Source organism: Schistocerca cancellata, chromosome 2 (assembly GCF_023864275.1).
Source record: "Schistocerca cancellata isolate TAMUIC-IGC-003103 chromosome 2, iqSchCanc2.1, whole genome shotgun sequence".
NCBI classification, from domain to species: Eukaryota; Metazoa; Arthropoda; class Insecta; order Orthoptera; family Acrididae; genus Schistocerca; species Schistocerca cancellata.
In genome coordinates, this window is record NC_064627.1 from 170,581,844 (window position 1) to 170,606,183 (window position 24,340).

The following is a 24,340-nucleotide window of genomic DNA, read 5'->3' on the forward strand; positions in this document are numbered from 1 at the left end:
TTCGATCCCCAGCAGGGGAGTGGGTCGGCAAGTCGCCGATGTGGCGTCAAAGTTGCAATACGGGGGCCGAACTCCCCCGAATGGGGTCTCCGGGCCAACAATGCCATACGTTCATTTCCATTTTTTCAGGCGGTTTACTTGAACATGCCGACTGGTCCTAGTGACCGGTTGCCGATCGTGTAGTCGAGCGATATCGGTTCCCCGGCGTATATGTTCAATATACGGCTCTCGCGTCTGCCACCGAATCTCATTTCGTAGATACAAGATTTCCTCTTTTTTAAAATGACAAACGGTTATGGAACCTATATACACTCCTGGAAATTGAAATAAGAACACCGTGAATTCATTGTCCCAGGAAGGGGAAACTTTATTGACACATTCCTGGGGTCAGATACATCACATGATCACACTGACAGAACCACAGGCACATAGACACAGGCAACAGAGCATGCACAATGTCGGCACTAGTACAGTGTATATCCACCTTTCGCAGCAATGCAGGCTGCTATTCTCCCATGGAGACGATCGTAGAGATGCTGGATGTAGTCCTGTGGAACGGCTTGCCATGCCATTTCCACCTGGCGCCTCAGTTGGACCAGCGTTCGTCCCGGACGAGCAGACCGCGTGAGACGACGCTTCATCCAGTCCCAAACATGCTCAATGCGGGACAGATCCGGAGATCTTGCTGGCCAGGGTAGTTGACTTACACCTTCTAGAGCACGTTGGGTGGCACGGGATACATGCGGACGTGCATTGTCCTGTTGGAACAGCAAGTTCCCTTGCCGGTCTAGGAATGGTAGAACGATGGGTTCGATGACGGTTTGGATGTACCGTGCACTATTCAGTGTCCCCTCAACGATCACCAGTGGTGTACGGCCAGTGTAGGAGATCGCTCCCCACACCATGATGCCGGGTGTTGGCCCTGTGTGCCTCGGTCGTATGCAGTCCTGATTGTGGCGCTCACCTGCACGGCGCCAAACACGCATACGACCATCATTGGCACCAAGGCAGAAGCGACTCTCATCGCTGAAGACGACACGTCTCCATTCGTCCCTCCATTCACGCCTGTCGCGACACCACTGGAGGCGGGCTGCACGATGTTGGGGCGTGAGCGGAAGACGGCCTAACGGTGTGCGGGACAGTAGCCCAGCTTCATGGAGACGGTTGCGAATGGTCCTCGCCGATACCCCAGGAGCAACAGTGTCCCTAATTTGCTGGGAAGTGGCGGTGCGGTCCCCTACGGCACTGCGTAGGATCCTACGGTCTTGGCGTGCATCCGTGCGTCGCTGCGGTCCGGTCCCAGGTCGACGGGCACATGCACCTTCCGCCGACCACTGGCGACAACATCGATGTGCTGTGGAGACCTCACGCCCCACGTGTTGAGCAATTCGGCGGTACGTCCACCAGGCCTCCCGCATGCCCACTATACGCCCTCGCTCAAAGTCCGTCAACTGCACATACGGTTCACGTCCACGCTGTCGCGGCATGCTACCAGTGTTAAAGACTGCGATGGAGCTCCGTATGCCACGGCAAACTGGCTGACACTGACGGCGGCGGTGCACAAATGCTGCGCAGCTAGCGCCATTCGACGGCCAACACCGCGGTTCCTGGTGTGTCCGCTGTGCCGTGCGTGTGATCATTGCTTGTACAGCCCTCTCGCAGTGTCCGGAGCAAGTATGGTGGGTCTGACACACCGGTGTCAATGTGTTCTTTTTTCCATTTCCAGGAGTGTATCAATGTGCCTCAGGAGTAATACTAAAATTTTTGGTTTTCAAATAAAACTTTTTCTGAAAACGAGTTTGGTAGGAACTTCTGTGGCTTCTGAATCACTGGTATCACCTTCAAATGATACTGCTTCTGATGAAATGAGTTAACTTACAGAAACACATTACAAAACGATTATGAACAGATCGGAGAATAAATATTGGCCAATGCATTAATTCCTAATTGAAACTTTAACTGTTGTCATGTATTTGTTCCTGGTAAATGTTATATTTTCCCTGTAACCAAACTTATTCATCTGAATTTTTTGAAAGAACATTTTTGATTTTGTCTGTAAAAAAATTCCCATTAAAAAGATATATATTTGACTAAAACATGGGTATGTCATTCGAAATAATTAAAGAAAAACAACGCTACAAATTCCACGCAAAAGCTTATTATTTGTCCCAGCTTCTAACATGAAAATGCATGGAGATTTACGACTTTCCCACCATTTGCACAAAGGCTCAGTTTACAGCAGCCTCTCTTGAATGGCTTCCTCCACCCACTTTCCGCCAACTGGCCTTCCTCACGGTGAACTGCTGGCTGGCCCAGGTAATATGCTTCGCGAACCGGCACCCTTCTAACTGACCCTAAGTGGAAGGTAGACACAGCCTCGACCGGAAGTCCTGCAGGTACGATCGACTGAGCGCTGCTTCCCAGAATCACTCACACAGCCCGGCCGGTGACCTCAGTATTTGTGGCCCCCGTTTACGTCTCTCCCTGTTCTCCATCACCTCCACTACGGCTACGCTTACATCTCATCTACATATGCAGGGTGAGTCACCTAACGTTACCGCTGGATATATTTCGTAAACCACATCAAATACTGACGAATCGATTCCACAGACCGAACGTGAGGAGAGGGACTAGTGTAATTGTTTAGTACAAACCATACAAAAATGCACGGAAGTATGTTTTTAACACAAACCTACGTTTTTTTAAATGGAATCCCGTTAGTTTTGTTAGCACATCTGAACATATAAACAAATACGTAATCAGTGCCATTTGTTGCATTGTAAAATGTTAATTATATCCGGTGATATTGTAACCTAAGGTTGACGCTTGAAACCTCCGACGTTCAGTTGCGTGTTGTAACAAACACGGGCCACGGTCGGCGAGCAGCATCTGCAGGGACATGTTTACGATGACGACCGTGTTTACGAGTGTGGCTGTAGTGCACTGTTGTGGTTTGGTCTAGCTGTCGCAGTGTCCGCATGTAGCGCTTGCTGCTATTGTTATTCTGCATTCGTCTCCGCACGCAGACCAACTGTAGTACACCGTGTTACCAGAGGTCTGTGATAGTGTAATGTTGTAGGAACTGTGACCATGGTGTATTCGAACTCTGAAAATGCGGAGATGATACTCATCTATGGCGAGTGTCGACGAAATGCAGCTGAAGCCTGCAGGGTGTATGCAGAACGGTACCCGGACAGAGAGCATCCAACGTGCCGCACATTGCAAAACATCTACCGCCAACTGTATGCAACAGGTATGGTCGTAGCACGCAAACGGGTCCGTAACAGGCCTGTCACAGGAGAAGCGGGTGCAGTTGGTGTGTTAGCTGCTGTTGCCATGAACCCACACATGAGTACACGGGACATTGCGAGAGCCGGTGGACTGAGTCAAAGTAGTGTCATGCGCATACTGCATCGTCACCGCTTTCACCCGTTTCATGTGTCGCTACATCAGCAATTACATGGTGATGACTTTAATCATCGAGTGCAATTCTGTCAATGGGCATTAACAGAGAATGCGTTGCAGTTCTACCTGTTTACCGATGAAGCGGGTTTCACAAGCCCAAGGGGCAGTGAATCTACGGAACATGCATTACTGGTCCGTGGACAATCCTCGCTGGCTCAGACAGATAGAGCGACAGCGACCGTGGACTGTAAATGTATGGTGCGGAATCATTGGCGACCACCTCATTGGTCCTCACTTCATTGCAGCGGCCCAAACAGCTGCAACATACATCGCGTTTTTACAGAATGATCTGCCAACGTTGCTCGAAAATGTCCCACTGGAAACGCGTCGACGTATGTGGTATCAGCATGATGGCGCACCTGCACATTCCGCAATTAACAAAAAAATGGCTCTGAGCACTATGGGACTCAACTGCTGAGGTCATTAGTCCCCTAGAACTTAGAACTAGTTAAACCTAACTAACCTAAAAACATCCATGCTCGAGGCAGGATTCGAACCTGCGACCGTAGCGGTCTTGCGGTTCCAGATTGCAGCGCCTTTAACCGCACGGCCACTTCGGCCGGCCCGCAATTAACACTAGGCTGACCTTTGACAAGATGTTCGACGGGCGTTTCATAGAACGTGGAGGACGCATAAATTAACCAGCCCGTTCTCCTGATCTTACACCTCTGGACTTCTTTCTGTGAGATACGTTAAAGGAGAATGTGTACCGTGATGTGCCTACAACCCCAGAGGATATGAAACAACGTATTGTGGCAGCCAGTGGCGACATTACACCAGATGTACTGCGGCGTGTACGACATTCATTACGCCAGAGATTGCAATTGTGTGCAGCAAATGATGGCCACCACATTGAACATCTATTGGCCTGACATGTCGGGACACACTCTATTCCACTCCGTAATTGGAAACGGAAACCACGTGTGTACGTGTACCTCACCCCTCATGGTAATGTACATGTGCGTCAGTGAAAAAGACCAATAAAAAGGTGTTAGCATGTGGACGTAATGTGCTGTTCCAGTCTCTTCTGTACCTAAGGTCCATCACCGTTCCCTTTGGATCCCTACGTAATTCGGTGCTCTCCGATACACACGATCGAACAGCTGAGGAGTGGTACTCAAGCGTCAGCTTTAGGTTACAATATCTCCGGATGTAATTAACATTTTACAATGCAACAAACGGCACTGATTACGTATTTGTTTATATGTTCAGATGTGCTAACAAAACTAACGGGGTTCCATTTAAAAAAACGTAGGTTTGTGTTAAAAAACATACTTCCGTGCATTTTTTTATGGTTTGTATTAACCAATTACACTAGCCCCTCTCCTCACGTTCGGTCTGTGGAATCGATTCGTCCGTATTTGATGTGGTTTACGAAATATATCCAGCGGTAATGTTAGGTGACTCAACCTGCATACTCTGTTAGCCACCAAGCGGTGTGTGGCGGGTACTATTCGCGCCAAAGTCATATTCCCCCCCCCCCCCCCCCCCCCCTGTTCCACTCGCGGATCGCGCGAGGGATAAACGACTATCTGAACGCCTCAGTGCGAGCTCTAATTTCCCTTATCTTTGAATGGTGATCATTGCGCGATTTGAAAGTTGGTGGTAATAATATATGCTCTACATTCTCGGCGAAGATCGTGTTTTGGCATTTAATGAGCAACCCCTTCACTTTAGCGCGTCGTCTATCTGCAAGTGTGTCCCACTTCAAACTTTCTATGAGATTTGTAACGCTCTCGCGATCGCTAAATGTACCAGTCACGAATCTTGCCGCTCTTCTTTGGACCTTCTCAATCTCTTGAATCAGACCCAACTGGTAAGGGTCTCATACAGACGAACAATACTCTGAGACGAACTAAGGTATTGTAAGCTATTTCCTCGTTGAAGGACTGCATCGCTTCAGGATTCTACCAATAAACCGCAATCTGGAGTTCATCTTACCCGTTACTTGTGTAATCTGATCGTTCCATTTGAGATCATTTCGAATAGTCACACTCAGATACTTCACGGATGTTACCACTTCCAAAGACGGGGCACTTATTTTGTAGTCGTACATTAATGTGGATTTTCGTTTTGTTATACGCAGTAGGTTGCACTTACTAATATTGAGAGATAACTGCCAGTCATTCCACCACGCATTTATTTTCTGCAAATCCTCATTGATTTGTTCACAACTTTCGTGTGATACTATTTTCCTGTAGACTACAGTATCACCGGCAAACAGACCAATGCCGCTGTCTGTACCATCAAGCAGATCGTTTATGTAAATTGTAAAAAGCAACGGACCTATTACGCTACCCTGGGGCACACCTGAAGTTACGCTCGGTTCTGTTGAAGTCTCCCCATTCAGGACGTCATACTGCTCCCTGTCTGTTAGAAAAATGTCTATCCAACCTCATATGTCATCGGATAGACCGTAAGCGAGCACTTTTTGGAGCAAGTGACAGTGCGGAACTGAGTCGAACGCCTTTCAAAAGTCGAGGAATATGGCATCAACCTGGGAGCCGATATCTGGAGCCTGTTGTATATCACGCACAAAGAGGGCCAGCTGTGTCTCGCATGACCGCTGTTTCCTAAAACCGTGCTGGTTTTTGCAGATGAGCTTCTCAGTGTCTAGAAAGGTCATTATGTCTGAACACAAAATATGTTCCATGATTCTACAACAAATCGATGAAGTTCTCTATGGATTATACATGCAGACATAAGAATATTCTGCCCACAATTTCATATTGTAAAAAAGTCATAAACCACACATACCAAATGTAGTACTGGGGAACACTAAGATCATGACCTAAAATATTTGACTAATGACGTTGTAAAGTGAGAGAGTGGTGTGCCGGCTCTCAAGCACTGACTATTTGTAACGTCTATATAGTAGTATGATCCTCGATTACAACATGATCCTTGAGCAGAAATTGAGGAGAAGATGGGCAGAGAGACAGGGAGGAGGTGATGGACAGAGAGAGATGGAAGGAAGAGACATCGACAAAGATAGGGAGAGGACGAGACGGACAGAGGCAAGGGGTATAAGGAGGTAGGACGTATATCAAACTCTCATACACATTAGGAAACGTGTGCTTTCTCTTTTCTATCTTTCCCATTTAACCAGACTGAGTCACAGGAGTACGAGGTCGTGAGCAGCTAGCCTCTGCAATAAATTTTGTTGTAATCACATATTTCCTTCGCTTTACAATTTGCATAAACAGTAGAGTAGTTTCTTCATTCTTATTAAATTTTAAATCACTGTGCTATCTGGCAACATTTAAATGGTCAGCATGTAGCTCAAAAATGATTCAAATGGCTCTAAGCACTATGGGACTTAACATCTGAGGTCATCAGTCCCCTAGACTTAGAACTACTTAAACCTAACTAACCTAAGGACATCACATACATCCATGGCCGAGGCAGGATTCGAACCTGCAACCGCGGCAGCAGCACGGTTCCGGACTGAAGCGCCTAGAACCGCTCGGTCACAACGCCCGGTTCAGTATGTAGCCATACTAACAAACATTCCATGCATATGTAGACTGACTCACCCCAAACCATTTCGATAAAATCGCTCGGTTGATCTACGGAACGTGTAACTAATCTACTAGCGTGATACGGTTTTCATGGTGACGATCTTTGTGTATTCTGAAGTTCTGCACTGATTATCACTACAGTAGTGGAAATCAGTAAAAAAGCAGCGTTCCACGAAACCAACAGTACAATGTATGAATCATACGTGTATGGAAATTTCTACGCAAATAGTAGATACATATAAGCCGTAAACAGTCATAACAGAATTACAAAGTTTCTTTCATAACACGAGTATCAAAATAAGGCGTTAAAATTTCTTGGATGGAAACTGGTATAGAGGCATTTACTATCTGTCCAACTTCTGTTGTTCCTAATTAACTCAGAAATTATTTTCGGGATTGATTTTGTTAGGGTTTGTAGTTCTTCCAGTGAAACTGTCACCCATTCTATCCGTATCGCTCATTTCAGCTCACATGCGGCCTCAAACTGCTTTCCATTGCGATAAACGCGCCTTGCAAGTATTCCACAAATATTTTCCACGGGGTTCAAATCCTGACTGCGTGCAGGCCAGGGCAACACAGGTATCTTTATCTTCAAACCACTTTTTGGTTACAGCGGAATCATACACAGTTGCATTATCTTGTTGAAACATTAGACTTTCGTCCCCTAGGTCTTCACACACACTAATCAATTCTGCCTCTAGCGTCTTAGTGTGCCGGCCAGAGTGGCCGAGCGGTCGCAGGTTCGAATCCTGCCTCGGGCATGGATGTGTGTGATGTCCTTAGGTTAGTTAGGTTTAAGTAGTTCTAAGTTCTAGGGGACTGATGACCTCAGAAGTTAAGTCCCATAGTGCTCAGAGCCATTTGAACCATCTTAGTGTACATATAGGAGAGCACTCTAGTGTTCGGTTAAGCAATGCATGATTTACCTTCAGCGCAGACGTCTGCTCAAATCGTAACACTTCCATCACCAAAATATCTCTTCATTCTTCCCTGTCGCTTTGTTTTCAGATCATGCCAATAATACTGAAATATCTCCTGCCCATCTCAATTTAACTTCCTCTCATCAGTTAGAATCACTTTACCCCATTCTGAAGTCCATTAGACATACTTTTCAATAAACTCCGATCTACCCAGTTTATGTTTGAGCGTTAATGCTGGTTTCTGCAATCGTTTCGTGAATGCAAGATGTTTGTCATATGACGAAATTTTTCGTAGACGTATGACAGTTACTGGCAACAGGTTGAGGAGAATAACGGTTTCTGGCCCTTGCTTTGCGCAAAAGCGACCCTTCCTATGCCTTAAATAATTTCCTACTTTGCTTATATTTTCCGTTCTATCCACATCGTGCGCCCAATCTAACGAAAATATCGATCACTGTACATGAACGGTTCAAATTATTGGCAGTTTGACGATTAGAGTGTCCCATTTCCATGTATCGATTTTTGCTTTTTCATCACATGAAAACTTTTTCGCATGGCATTGTCACATTCGTGGTTTATGTACACAACATCCACTTTCCCTAATGGTGTCTGTTTCCCATCTACAGTAGAGGAACGTAGACATACAATAACACCACACACAGCCGACTGTCTTTATACAGGGTTCACCCTCTACCATCTGAATCGTTTCTTTGGTGTCTTGTTACATGCTGCACTATTCGCATCAAATTGGATACCATTTGACTATATTTGTCGATATAAAGAATTTCGTACTATTGCATATACGTTGTGCGCGACTATTCCAGGCAACAACGTTAATTTTCCTGCAAATATCCATGCCTTTACACTGAAATCCACTACTGTACACTGCTGAACACTACACTGCAGCCGGCTGCGGTGGCCGATCGGTTCTAGGTGCTTCAGTCCGGAACCGCGCTGCTCCTACGATCGCAAGTTCTAATCCTGCCTCGGGCATGGATGTGTGTGATGTCCTTAGGTTAGTTAGGTTTAAGTATTTCTAAGTTCTAGGGGACTGATGACCTCCGATGTTAAAACCCATAGTGCTGAGAGCCATTTGAACCACTACACTGCCATACACTACTGTGTATACTAAAGCCACACCCGTCACCGTATGTTGCAGAAGAGAAGCGGCTTCGCTGCTACCACTGCTCGTCAGACCACTACCACCACAACTGCGATGACCCGTTCAACAGCACCGGCATCGAAACCGTCGACTGCATGGAGCAGCTGCGCCGTAGGACCGATCCACGAGAGATTCCCGTCTGCAAGAAGATCAAACAGCGCAGTGAGTACCTCTATACAACTCTACAAGGTGTCTAAACACGCACTGGACTTCACAGCTGAAGCCCATCAGTCTCGTGTTCGAGGAAGTACAGCTAAGTGCAGCGAAAAGAGAAAGTTCGTACACCTCATAGTGCTGAAAAGTGTCAGCTTTCTATGAAACCTCCACGGCACGTTTCTTCCTTTATTAATTATCACTTTTTCTTATTCTTTAGCAGTACAGTACATAGAGGATACAAGCCTCCTTAGGAGTTTCATTCATAGAATGGATAAATAACTTTGTAAATATTGTAACAATTTTTTAAACTATTCAAATCTTCTAAAAAAACTTCTGGTACCCGCATTCTTGAAAGGAGGGTAAAAGATGAACATCAACAAAAGCAAAACGAGGATGATGTAATGTACCCTCCATGAACCAAGGACCTTGCAGTTGGTGGGTAGGCTTACGTGCCTCAGCGATACAGATAGCCGTACCGTAGGTGCAACCACAACGGAGGGGTATCTGTTGAGAGGCCAGACAAACGTGTGGTTCCTGAAGAGGGGGAGCAGCCTTTTCAGTAGTTGCAGGAACAACAGTCTGGATGATTGACTGATCTGGCCTTGTAACACTAACCAAAACGGCCTTGCTGTGCTGGTACTGCGAACGGCTGAAAGCAAAGGGAAACTACAGCCGTAATTTTTCCCGAGGGCATGCAGCTTTACTGTATGGTTAAATGATGATGGCGTCCTCTTGGGTAAAATAGTCCCCCATTCGGATCTCCGGGCGGGGACTACTCAAGAGGACGTCGTTATCAGGAGAAAGGAAACTGGCGTTCTGCGGATCGGAGCGTGGAATGTCAGATCCCTTAATCGGGCAGGTAGGTTAGAAAACTTAAACAGGGAAATAGATAGGTTAAAGTTAGATATAGTGAGAATTAGTGATGTTCGGTGGCGGGAGGAACAAGACTTTTGGTCAGATGAATACAGGGTTATAAATACAAAATCAAATTGGGGTAATGCAGGAGTAGGTTTAATAATGAATAAAAAGATAGGACTGCGGGTAAGCTACTACAAACAGCATAGTGAACGCATTATTGTGGCCAAGATAGACACGAAGCCCACACCTACTACAGTAGTACAAGTTTATATGCCAACTAGCTCTGCAGATGATGAAGAAATTGATACAATGTATGATGAGATAAAAGAAATTATTCAGGTAGTGAAGGGCGACGAAAATTTAATAGTCATGGGTGACTGGAATTCGAGAGTAGGAAAAGGGAGAGAAGGAAACATAGTAGGTGCATATGGAATGGGGGAAAGAAATGAAAGAGGAAGCCGTCTGGTAGAATTTTGCACAGAGCATAACTTAATCATATCTAACACTTGGTTCAAGAACCATAAAAGAAGGTTGTACACGTGGAAGAATCCTGGAAATACTAGAAGGTATCAGATAGATTATATAATGGTAAGACAGAGATTTAGGAACCAGGTATTAAATTGTAAGACATTTCCAGGGGCAGATGTGGATTCTGACCACAATCTATTGGTTATGAACTGTAGATTAAAACTGAAGAAACTGCAAAAAGGTGGGAATTTAAGGACATGGGATCTGGATAAACTGAAAGAACCAGAGGTTGTACAGAGTTTCAGGGAGAGCATAAGGTAACAATTGACAGGAATGGGGGAAAGAAATACAGTAGAAGAAGAATGGGTAGCATTGAGGAATGAAATAGTGAAGGCGGCAGAGGATCAAGTAGGTAAAAAGACGAGGGCTAGTAGAAATCCTTGGGTAACAGAAGAGATACTGAATTTAATTGATGAAAGGAGAAAATACAAAAGTGCAGTAAGTGAAGCAGGCAAAAAGGAATACAAACGTCTCAAAAGTCAGATCGACAGGAAATGCAAAATGGCTAAGCAGCGATGGCTAGAGGACAAATGTAAGGATGTAGAGGCTTATCTCATTAGGGGTAAGATAGATACTGCCTACAGGAAAATTAAAGAGACCTTTGGAGATAAGAGAACCACTTGTATGAATATCAAGAGCTCAGATGGAAACCCAGTTCTAAGCAAAGAAGGGAAAGCAGAAAGGTGGATGGAGTATATAGAGGGTCTATACAAGGGCGATGTACTTGAGGACAATATTATGGAAATGGAAGAGGATGTAGATGAAGATGAAATGGGAGATACGATACTGCGGGAAGAGTTTGACAGAGCACTGAAAGACCTGAGTCGAAACAAGGCCCCCGGAGTAGACAACATTCCATTAGAACTACTGACAGCCTTGGGAGAGCCAGTCCTGACAAAACTCTACCATCTGGTAAGCATGATGTATGAGACAGGCGAAATACCCTCAGACTTCAAGAAGAATATAATAATTCGAATCCCAAAGAAAGCAGGTGCTGACAGATGTGAAAATTACCGAACAATCAGTTTAATAAGTCACGGATGCAAAATACTAACGCGAATTCTTTACAGACGAATGGAAAAACTGGTAGAAGCCGACCTCGGGGAAGATCAGTTTGGATTCCGTAGAAATTTTGGAACACGTGAGGCAATACTGACCCTACGACTTATCTTAGAAGCTAGATTAAGGAAAGGCAAATCTACGTTTCTAGCATTTGTAGACTTAGAGAAAGCTTTTGACAATGTTGACTGGAATACTCTCTTTCAAATTCTAAAGGTGGCAGGGGTAAAATACAGGGAACGAAAGGCTATTTACAATTTGTACAGAAACCAGATGGCAGTTATACGAGTCGAGGGACATGAAAGGGATGTTATTCAATCTGTATATTGAGCAAGCAGTAAAGGAAACAAAAGAAAAATTTGGAGTAGGTATTAAAATCCATGGAGAAGAAATAAAAACTTTGAGGTTCGCCGATGACATTGTAATTCTGTCTGAGGCAGCAAAGGACTTGGAAGAGCAGTTGAACGGAATGGACAGTGTCTTGAAAGGAGGGTATAAGATGAACATCAACAAAAGCAAAACGAGGATAATGGAATGCAATCGAATTAAGTCAGGTGATGCTGAGGGAATTAGATTAGGAAATGAGACACCTAAAATAGTAAAGGAGTTTTGCTATTTGGGGAGCAAAATAACTGATGATGGTCGAAGTAGAGAAGATATAAAATGTAGACTGGCAATGGCAAGGAAAGCGTTTCTGAAGAAGAGAAATTTGTGAACATCGAGTATAGATTTGTGTGTCAGGAAGTCGTTTCTGAAAGTATTTGTATGGAGTGTAGCCATGTATGGAAGTGAAACGTGGACGATAAATAGTTTGGACAAGAAGAATGCTGAAGATTAGATGGGTATATCACATAACTAATGAGAAGGTATTGAATAGAATTAGGGAGAAGAGATATTTGTGGCACACCTTGACTAGAAGAAGGGATCGGTGGGTAGGACATGTTCTGACGCATCAAGGGATCACCAATTTAGTATTGGAGGGCGGCGTGGAGGGTAAAAATCGTAGAGGGAGACCAAGGGACGAATACACTAAGCAGATTCAGAAGGATGTAGGCTGCAGTAGGTACTGGGAAATGAAGAAGCTTGCACAGGATAGAGTAGCATGGAGAGCTGCATCAAACCAATCGCTGGACTGAAGACCACAACAACAACCCGCATTAGCTGTTAGTAGTTTCTTTATTAAAAGATCACACACGACCGGATTCGCGATGATTTAATCGCATCCTTAAATGCATACGTCTATGAAAAATATGATAAGAATTAGAAAGTATAACAATGGGGAAAAAATAAGGCAATTAAACCAGAAAGATAGGGAAACAAATATCGTTTAATTAATTTAACATCGGCTCTCTGAAGATACGGGGTCTACCTACGTTTGGATGGCGTTCGAATTGTCAGAACGTCTTACACGGAGGCGACAAAGTCATGGGATAGCGATATGCACATATAAAGATGGAGGTAGTATCACGTACACATGGTATAAAACGTCAATTCATTGGCAGAGCTGGCGTTTGTATTCAGCTGATTCATGTGGAAAGGTTTTCGACGTCGTTATGGCCGCACGACGGCATTTAATAGACATTGAACACAGAATGGTAGTTGGAGCTAGACGCATGAGACATTCTGTTGCGAAAATCGTTTGGGGAATTCAGTATTCCGAGATCCACAGTGCCAGGAGTGTGCCGAGAACATCAGATTTCAAGCATTACACTTTCACCACGGACAACACAGTGGCCGACAGCCTTCACTTAACGACCGAGAGCAGCGGCATTTCCGTAGAGGTGTTAGTGGAAACAGAGAGCTACACTGCTTGAAATAACTGCAGAAATCAATGTGGGACGTACGATGAACATATCCGTTAGGAGAGTGAGGCGAAACTTGGCGTTTAAGGGGTACGGCAGCAGAAGACCGACGCGAGCACCTTTCCTAACAGCACGACATGGTCTGCAGCGCCTTTCCTGGGCTCTTGACCACATCTGTTGGAGCCTAGTCGAATGGAAACCGTAGCCTGGTTAGTTGAGCCACGATTTCATTTGGACAGAGCTGATGATAGGGTTCGAGTGTTACAGACCCCACGAATCCACGGACCCAAGTTGTCAACAAGGCGCTGTGCAGGCTGGTGGTGGCTCCATAACGATGCGGGCTGTGTCTACATGGAATAGCTTGGGTCCTCTGGATGTTCAGCTACTTGGAGACCATTTGCAGCCCTTCATGGACGTCATGTTCCCAAACGAGGACGGAATTTTTTATGGATGAGAATGCGCCTGTGCCATACAACCGCAAGTCTTCGCGATTGTTTTGAAGAACATTCTGGACAATTCGAGCGAATGATTTGGCTACCAATATCGCACAGCCCGCATCCCATGGAAAATTTATGGCACATAATGGAGAGGTCAGTTCGTTTACAAAATCCTGCATCGGCAACACTGTCGCAATGAAGGGCGGCTATAGAGGCAGAATGGCTCAATATTTCTGCAGGAGACTTCCAGCGACTTGATGAGTCCACGCTACATCGAATTGCTGTACTACTCCGGGCAAGACGAGGTCCGAGACGGTATTATGAGGTATGGTAGGACTTTTGTCACCTTAGTGTACACTTGGGAGATCACAGAATAAAACATCAAAAATTTCAATGGTTAGCAGGCGCAGGCAGTGTACATAACCACTGGGAGTCACGGGTATGGACCTAAAAAGGAGTTCAAATAAGACCTCGGAAGAAACCTATGTCGAATGAACCTGCGTTTGAACAGAAAAATGCAAGTACCCATTAGTGATGAAAAATGAACAGATGATCGCAAAACCCACGTGGTGGAGTCATGAATATGTCTGAAGTAGGAAGCCAAGGTCACCAAAGACCCCAACTGACGCTCCAAGATGCTACCCCAAGTGGGTGTAAAATGCATGTTCGCAGCGGAAAATATTGAGCGCTAAAATGATGATTTGGCCCTGTCTGACTACCCTTTGAAGCAGATATTAGGATCTCTTAATGCTATTTAACATATGTATTACAACCTCAACATAAATGAATGATTAAGGCAACTAATAGTACTAAATGATAAACGTTGTTTCTTATTATACTTTATTGTAGACTAAAAAACAACCCTTTATATTACAATTGTGTATATTTCCTGACTAAAATTGATGATCAATTGCCCAACTCTTCCCCTTTTTATGGCCACGCGAAATGACTGACATCATCTACGTACCAAGAACTAGAAGACACTACTTTCAAAGATGATCTACGATGGTGTGAAACCTCAGTGGAAATAAACCAGCTTGATCACAGCCCTAATAAGCCGAAGCAATTAGCAATATCACCGTATGTACTGCGTCCGGTTCGTCGAAGTAATGGTTCTCGTACACGCCTGCGACGATGGAAGAACTCCAGCCACAAAATAAAACTCTTTCAAACACTAGCACGGCAGAAGACGGTCCTCTGACTGATACAATCTAATACTGTCTTCTCCTCTCTGTGTTCTACAGACGAGAAACGCAAACTCCCAGTCACAAGGACGGAGTTCACATAACGTCTCAACGTAAGTATAGGCAAAAGAAGTGCTCTCAGTCACTGAACGCTGCATACTCAACGACGACTTCCAACCCGGAGTCGAAGTCCAGAATCGTGTAAGTTCGGAACAGTACAGTGCCTACCGTTCTAACTACAAACCCTCATAAGAGCAAAGACAGCAAGTCCGTCTGTACCAATAAAGCTGATACTGAGCGACCGTCACACACTTGCCCTCAAAAACGGAAGACCTCTTCCTCTTCATCACTGGCTTCCCAGCAAGACTCGGCTCCCCCCCCCCCCCCGCCCCCCCCCTCCTCGTAACCGCAGAAGGCGAATCATCTTCACGATACCCTCTCTACAGATTCTTCCGAACGCCAACCAATCATACTTTTGTCTTTTGTCGTCCAGTGCGGAAAGCTTGCTAGGAGATACCTATACTCATACAATGGTATGCTTCTGAGTAAAAACCCTTAGAAATAACCCAGCCTGCTATATTTCCGAGGTGAAGCTTCCTCGTTCCTCTCAGCTGCGTCCAAGATTTGCAGAGTTCCCGGTTATCCTTCCGGCCTAGTATAATACCGAACAGCCGCCGCTGTATTGTGTTTCCGCGGCCAGGTGTCCAGACTGTCCGTCTTGGCACTTCCTGTGTCAGGCAGGACCACCCAGGGCTTGAGTTCTGCCTGCCGTTTCATCTCCACTGGCGTTCCAACCTCTACCAGTACAGACAATCATTCAGTACGCCGTTTTGATAATAAAGACACTCCGTCACCTTTCATGCAAAAGCGTTAACAATTATTTACAAGGTGTATGTGACAATGTCAGTTTTCTTTAAATATTCATATATACGATGTACAACCCATCAAAAAATGGTTCAAATGGCTCTGAGCACTATGGGACTCAACATCTGAGGTTAGGTCTATAGGACCTAAAAAAGACTGTTTCGACGTTAGTGCCTATTTTTGCCTATTTCGGCTTAAATATCCTAAAAAGTGCCTATTTCATCATATAAAACAGTGGCTCCAAGTTTTTCCACAAAAAAATATTTTCTGCCCAGCGTGCAGCAAGGTGGCTAGTTGATATGCGCTCATGCTTCGTATTTGCCTAACACTTCGGCCTTTTTTTTCTTCTTTTATATTGCTATCCCTGTTAATACCAAATACTCTTTATAGGTGTTTCTTTATTCATATGTAAAAAATAGATCACGGATCTTTAGGTTAAAACCTATTTTTTTTCCTAAGCTTCACTTTGCATATAAGCTGGTACTTATGCGCTTCATGACTAACTAAACTGAATACCGTTAGTTCTATAGGACCTAAAATTGCGTATTTCGACGTTGACGCCTAATTTTGCCTATTTCGGCATCAAAATCCTAAAAAGTACCTATTTCGTAAATCTGACATAGAGTTCTTGTGTTTTCAAAGATTACGTCTCGTCGAAGGCGAAGGTCGTTAGAAACTCTTTACAATTCCTTTGCTTGCCTTACTACCAATAGCACTCGGCACGGTTGAATGGTCATCCATCCAAGTACGCGCCGAGCGCGACAGTGCTTAACTTCGGTGAGCGAATGGGAACCGGTCAAAGATTTGAGTTACACATTAGACTCGAACGTGGGAGTACTAAATGTTATATCTGAAAATATTTCGTTCGTAGGATTCTGGCCAGCTGTGTATTTTCGCAAAGAAACGGTTTCATAGGCCTTAAGCTGAGCACGTATTAAAAAATCACAATGTTAATCGTAGAAGCCCTCTATAGCTAAATTACAGGCCTTCGCGCATTTTCTCGCTGCTGTCTACAGGCAGTCCTATCAAACTACTCTGTTTCGTGAAAGGTATTATACGTGAATTTTCCGGTTCGAACAATAATTTGCCAGTAGTGAGATGTTTTCATCTGAAGCACCGGTAGATTCCATTCGCTTGTTCAGGTGCCATGTCAAGCAACGAATACGGTACTTTCCCTACCGCTCCCATGCACCGCAGTAAAAGGAAACAAAAAACAGGTCATCGTTCACTTTTTCCCAGCGAAACCAAATCAGTACATTGTGTAGATGATGATGATGATGTTTGGTTTGTGGGGCGCTCAACTGCATGGTTATCAGCGCCCGTACAATTACCCAATCTTTGCTCAGTCCAATTTCGCCACTTTCCTGGATGATGATGAAATGATGAGGACAACACAAACACCCAGTCATCTCGAGGCAGGTGAAAATCCCTGGCCCCGCCGGGAATCGAACCCGGGACCCCGTGCTCGGGAAGCGAGAACGCTACCGCGAGACCACGAGACCACGACTTCTTATTTTCCAGTTACTTACGATTCTTTTTTATCGCTATCCTTTAGTAATACGAAATACTCTTTATTTGCGATTCTAAACTGCATTACCCTTTTCTCTCGTATTAGGTTTCGTGTGTTAAGAAATCCCACTTAACTCAGCATGCAGATGGAATCGCACATAAAGCTAATGTTGAACGAAAGTCAAAATTGAAGCAAACTCTTTTAACCAATAAATCTGGTGAATGCTCCGAAAAAAACAAGTTCTGCAGTGATTTGTGTCATGCTCTTGTGGCAGCAAACATCCCCTTTCGGAAACTAGAAAACCCTATTTTCAGAGGTTTTCTTGAGAAGTACTGCCATGAGTCTATTCCTGCAGAGTCAACTTTAAGTAAGAACTATGTGGATTCAGCTTACAAAGCTGCATTGCATAGAATCCGAGAAGATGTTGGAGAATCTTGTATATGGATTTCTGTGGATGAAACTACTGACAGTCTTGGCCGTTACATTGCAAACCTGATTATTGGCAAGCTAGATCCAGATGCTCCATCCAGGGCTCATTTGATTTACTCAAAACAGCTTGCAAAAACTAACCAACAAACAATAGCACAGTTTGGGAACAATGGGCTTAAGGTGCTGTACCCAAACGGAGTGGATGAGAGTAAGGTGCTTCTGGCCGTCACTGATGCTGCTGCATATATGATAGCAGCGTTTCAACTATTAAAAGTAATCTACCCATTGATGCTGCACATAACTTGTGTAGTGCATGGGATCAACCGCATAGCAGAGCAAGTAAGGCTACTGTTTCCTAAAGTAAATAAAGTAATATCTATGGTGAAGAAAATTTTTGTTAAGGCACCATCAAGAATACTGGCATTCAAAGAACAGCTTCCAGATGTCCCATTGCCGCCAGAGACTGTTGTCACCCGCTGGAGCACGTGGCAGATAGCAGCAGAATACTACAGTACGCATCTCTCAGCTGTCCAGAAGGTGCTTGAAAATATACCGGAGGATGCTGCATCCGTAACTGCAGCAATGGAGTTACTGAAAGATTCTTCTTTAAAACGGGGCTTATCTTACATTAGGGCCCACTACACATTTATGGCAAGAATAATTTCACAATTAGAAGGCTCAGGGAGACCTATCTACGACAATATTTCTTTGGTTGAAGAAGTCAAAATGAAAATTAATGAAGCGCCAGGTGAAGTAGGGGTAAAAGTACGGGCAAAAATGCAAACGGTTTTGCAGAAGAACACTGGCCTGAAGGAGTTGTGTGCAGCTGCCGACATACTTAGTGGAAAATCCAGCACTCCTGACTGAAGCATTCCTGTCCAACATGTGCCGAAAATGAAGTACGCCCCTGTCACATCTGTTGACGTAGAACGTCCTTTTTCAGCTTGTAAATTGATTCTGACTGACAAGCGCCACAGTTTTTCACTAGAAAACCTAGAAAAGATTTTGGTTATTTATTGTGAAGCCAACTATGGTCAGAATATGTGAAACTACGAATGTATTAATTAAACCATTTCCACATCTTTTTTACGGAGATCTTTATCTTGCAGGAACTCAAAAATATTTGGAGTTATGTTCGACATTAATGTTGTAGATTGCTGTGCTCTGTAACTGTGTAAATATTCATTCTCCTTGTTTTAATGACTAATAAGATGTTCATACTGTCAACACTGTGTATTTTAATTAATTTTTATTTTCTCTGCATCATTTTTATTAGAGCCTGTTTTAGGTTTTATATAGCCTAAATGGACTACTGAAGGAGCCTATTTTAGGTGCCTAAAACACACTTTTTTACGACCTAAAAATCCGTGGTCTAGTCATAAGTCCCCTAGAACTTAGAACTACTTAAACCTAACTAACCTAAGGACATCACACACATCCATGCACGAGGCAGTATTCGAACCTGCGAGCGTAGCGGTTGCGCGGTTTCAGACTGAAGCGCCTAGAACCGCTCGGCCACACCGGCCGGCCCCATCAAATAATACCTAATTGTGGTTGTATATCACGGCAAAGTATGTAGATGAGTGCTTGTAAGGTGCGAAATTATAGCCACTTTACAGTGCAACATTACTGAAACTGCCGGCGCTTAGTATGCCCGTATGCCCATAGTACAGTACAAGTAATACAATTCAAACAGTTAACGTTATTGATACTTCGTAAAACTTTACATAACTCATGTAACAGGATACTTTCCTATTTATACCTTGTACTTTGCGTTGGACGCGGATTCGTGGTACGTTGATATTTACATATTCCGTGGGCAAAGAAGATGTTATACGTGCGCCATTGCCCGCACCGAACAGTGCAGCGGCTGTAGCTGCGTAGACACATTCGCTACAGTCACCGAAACACTTCGCTCGGCTCGCATCATTAGCGCCGCGCGGTGTAGCCGTGTGGTCTCGGGCGCCTTGCCACGGTTCGCGCGGCTACCCCCGTCGGATGTTCGAGTGATTCCTCGGGCATGCGTGTGTGCGTTGTCGTCAGTGTAAGTTAGTTTCAGTAGTGTGTAAGCCTAGGGACCGATGACCTTAGCAGTTTGGTCCCACATGAAGTTACCACAAATTTCCAAATTTTCATATTATTAGCGCGCCGAAGGCGCAGGCGGTGATTCGCGTGCATTACATCATAATGCTAAAGTTTATCAAAAAAACTGGCAATAAAAAGTATCTGAATAAACTGTATGCGAGCTTACTAGTGAGGGTCAATGCTGTCTATGTCAATCACATCTGAATATAGATATGAATAAACGTTAATAAATGAAAAACACTTCTGTACCTCACTCCACCTATTACGTCATACACGAGCTAACATTATCCTTTCTCAATTACGAAGGAAGGTTTGGGAGTGAACGCAACGGTTTCCAGAGTCAGAAACGGTACAATACATACCAGTGCATTTTCTCTGGTGTTCCGACAGGTACTCGCAATTTCGTTTGTTCATTGTGTAGCAGGAGTCAGTCCAAACAATTACTGCTCGTCACGTCCTTCAAGCGAAGCCCAGTCTCAACAGAAAGCGTTGGTCTGTATCTCACAACAAACAAAATTATTTTTAAGCCGGAATTTACGTGCACATTCGATGGAACGTTCCGAAATCAGTCTAGCCAGATATTATTTTTATCGTCGTGTATTAGCAGGGACAGTAAAACAACAAGAATAAACTGCAATCCACCAGTGGCTTAGTAGTGCTGCATGCTTGGCGATAGCGGTCAATGCGGGCCAGGGCAGTGGTATAGCTGCTGGAGTACTGGTTACTCTTCGTGTTTTCCTGTCCCTGCTAATGCGTATCGATAAAACAAATATCGCACTGGACGAATCTCGGACCCCTTTACCGAATAAAAACAGACAAACGCCATCAGAAGAGGCCTTGAAGGCCTAACGGTATCGCCGGCCGAAGTGGCCGAGCGGTTCTAGGCGCTTCAGTCTGGCACCGCGCGACCGCTACGGTCGCAGGTTCGAATCCTGCCTCGGGCATGGGTGTGTGTGATGTCCTTAGGTTAGTTAGGTTTAAGTAGTTCTAGTTCTAGGGGACTTATGACCTAAGATGTTGAGTCCCATAGTGCTCAGAGCCATTTGAACCATTTTTTTTGTTAAGTCCCATAGTGCTCAGACCCATTTTGAACTTAACGGTATCGACCGACCGCCGTGTCATCCTCAGGTCTTAGGCGTCGCCGGATGCGGATACGGGGGATGGGGGGGGGGGGGGGGGGCATGTGGTCAGCACACCACTCTCCCGGACTTTGGCAGTTTCCGTGACAGGGGCTGCTACTTCTCAATCAAGCAGCTCCTCGCTTGACCTCACAAAGGTTGAGTGCACCCCTCTTGCCCACAGCACTCGGTAGACCCATACGGTGACCCATCCAAGTGTTAGCCAAGCCCGACAGCACTTAACTTTGGTGATCTGACGGGAATAGGTGTTTTTTTTTGTTATGGTTTTAGGACGCAAAACTGCTACGGTCATTAGCGTCCGGTCTGTGGCTTAAAGAAAGGTAAAAAAAAAAGGAAATCAGCAGCAATGGGAGCGAAACTCAAAATGTGGGGAAATTAAAAAAACAGAAGGAAAGCTTCGAAAACCACTACAGAAGGGGGGGTTGTTTTCCCCAAAAAGAGCCTCAAATGACCGACGTCATTTCACTGACATCAATAAACTCGAGAATGCGATCGGCTGAGCGCTTGTCATCTGCTAAAATGGAAGATACATCAGGCGACAGCTGTAGACGAGCGCGTAACGGAGTAAAATAGGGGCACTCACGTAAAAGGTGTCTCACAATCCACAGTTGAGAGCAATGGGGACAAAGCGGAGGAGGATCGCCACTTAAAAGATGTCGATGGCTAAAAAGACAGTGTCCTATCCGGAGTCTAGTTAAAATTACCATTGCGGCAATGCCGTTGGTCCTCTATCGAATAGGCAAGTAAAATTACACTTTAAACATCATTTTGTTTGTAACGGGAAACAAGCCAACGGCTTCCGTCGACACTGGGTGTCGTATGAAAGACTTCATCAGTACTTTTTTTTTTTGAGCTGACTCCAGCTACATTGCGAAAAAATGAAATTCCAAATGTCTACTGAAATACCAGAGAAGAAAACGTGCCTTACGACTCTTACGAGAGACGCCCCTTATAGGCACTCGAATACATTTTTTGTATGTGTGACTTTTCAATCACCCTGTATATGAAATGCCTATGGAACAAGTAAAAACAGCATCAGAAATAGAAATATGTGTTTTGGGATCTCTAAAGCAACGGTAGTAAGACTACATCAAAAAATCATGACAAGTTATAGAACACGTGGTAGACATTAAACTACTAACTTAAGTGACTGATTGTCTCGAGTGATGAATAGCTGTAAACAGAACCCACTGAAATAGCAGAGAAAGTACTGTAACATGTCAGGCAAAACAAAACTAATCAATGTCTTGAATATAGAGGAATTTCTCTCCAATTTCCATTTAAATGATACGCGACAACATCCAAAAGATGGATAGTTGAAACTTCCTGGCAGATTAAAACTGTGTGCTGGACCGAGACTCGAAATCGGGACCTTTGCCTTTCTCGGGCAAGTGCTCTACCATCTGAGCTACCCAAGCATGACTCACGCCCCGTCCTCACAGATTTACTTCTGCCAGTATCTCGTCTCGTACTTTCCAAACTTTACAAAAGCTCTCCTGCGAAACTTTGCAGAACTAGCACTCCCGAAAGAAAGGATATTGCGGAGACATGGCTTAGCCACAGCCTAAGGGATGTTTCCAGAATGAGATTTTCACTCTGCAGCGGAGTGTGCGCTGATATGAAACTTCCTCGCAGATTAAAACTGTCCAGCACACAGTTTTAATCTGCCAGGAAGTTTCATATCAGCGCACACTCCGCTGCAGAGTGAAAATCTCATTCTGGAGATGGATAGTTCCTAGTATCGTGTGTGTGAAACTCTTCCCCTTAACAGCAACCAAATTCAATTTGACACCTCTTTTATGTTCTGTTTGTACTTGCTACGGTTCAGGAGGTCTGGATATGCGACTGTGTTCAACAACAGCTCCTTTCATTGTGCTACGTTACTGTCCAGAAATGACTAGTTCAGTATCAAGTTCTCTGACACGGTCAAGTGTCTCACACAATTAGGACGGAGGAACGTGCCGCTGCTATTACTCGCTCGTGAGTCAATTACTTCATTAGAGCTGGCAATCAGACCGCTCTTGCCCTGAGCTGGTGACCCTGGAGGCCTGCGGGGTCGCGAACGTGGGAGGCCCTTGGAGACGGCTACACCCACCTCTCCAGTTGAGTTCCTCAGGTCCCTGTGTTAACTGGACCTTTTCCAAATGGTACGCACCGAACGCGGCGGCACCGCGGTCAAGTTCTCGCATTCAGGCTGTTCCACTGCTGCTGCCTTCGAGGTGCACACCTTAAAAACCAATCTATGTCAGAATGAATCGTGAGAGAGGAGCAGTGCTTAATTAAATGTTCACAACACACTGATTTAACACTTCAGAAATTTTCAGCCCTAGCAGTGAAACTTAAGTTGGGATATTCACAATACTTTTATACAAGAACATAGATTGGCGATCAAATTATACTGTGCACAATAGTGCTGCCACTGTAGCCGTAACTGATTAACGCTGCATTTCGTTTCAATGATAGGTAGCTCTTAGCAGTGAGTATCATATGTGCATAATACTTTACACCACTGTGTACTCCCTGATCTGACCACAAGTCTTAACCATTCACTCTGGGAAGGTTCTCGGCTGATGGAATCACTGTTTCATCAGAAGTCGAAAAATTGTATATGACGCCGGACTGATATTCTACATCTACATCTATGTGATTACTCTGCTATTCACAAGTAAGTGCCTGCCAGAGGGTTCAATGAACCACCTTCAAGCTGTCTCTCTACCGTTCCACTCTCGAACGGCGCGCGGGAAAAACGAGCACTTAAATTTTTCGGTGCGAGCCCTGATTTCTCTTATTTTATCGTGATGATCATTTCTCCACATGTAGGTGAGTGCCAACAGAATGTTTTCGCAATCGTAGGAGAAAACTGATGATTGAAATTTCATGAGAAGATCCCGTCGCAACGAAAAACGCCTTTGTTTTTAATGATTGCCTCTCCGATTCACGTATCATATCTGTGGCACTATCGCCACTATTTCGCAATAATACAAAACGAGCCGCCCTCCTTTGAACTTTTTCAATATCATCCGTCAGTCCCTCCTGATACGGATCCGACACCGCACAGAAAAAGTCCAGAAAATGGCGGACAAGTGTACTGAAAGCAGTCCCTTTAGTCGATCCTTCGCACATTCTAGGTGTTCTGCCAATAAATCGCAGTCTTTGGTTTGCTCTACCCACAACATTATCTACGTGATCATTCCAACTTAGATTATTTGTAATTGTAATTC

The 24,340-nt window shown here is 44.6% G+C and overlaps 1 protein-coding gene across 1 annotated transcript in view; it reads left to right on the forward strand.

Moving 5' to 3' along the window:
* LOC126161489 (uncharacterized) overlaps positions 1-24,340 on the forward strand; it is a 261,998-nt gene that overhangs the window by 77,629 nt on the left and 160,029 nt on the right. The window contains exon 2 of the mRNA XM_049917387.1: positions 9,066-9,230. Coding sequence (XP_049773344.1) covers positions 9,066-9,230 — 165 coding nt within the window. The remainder of the gene's footprint in view (positions 1-9,065; positions 9,231-24,340) is intronic.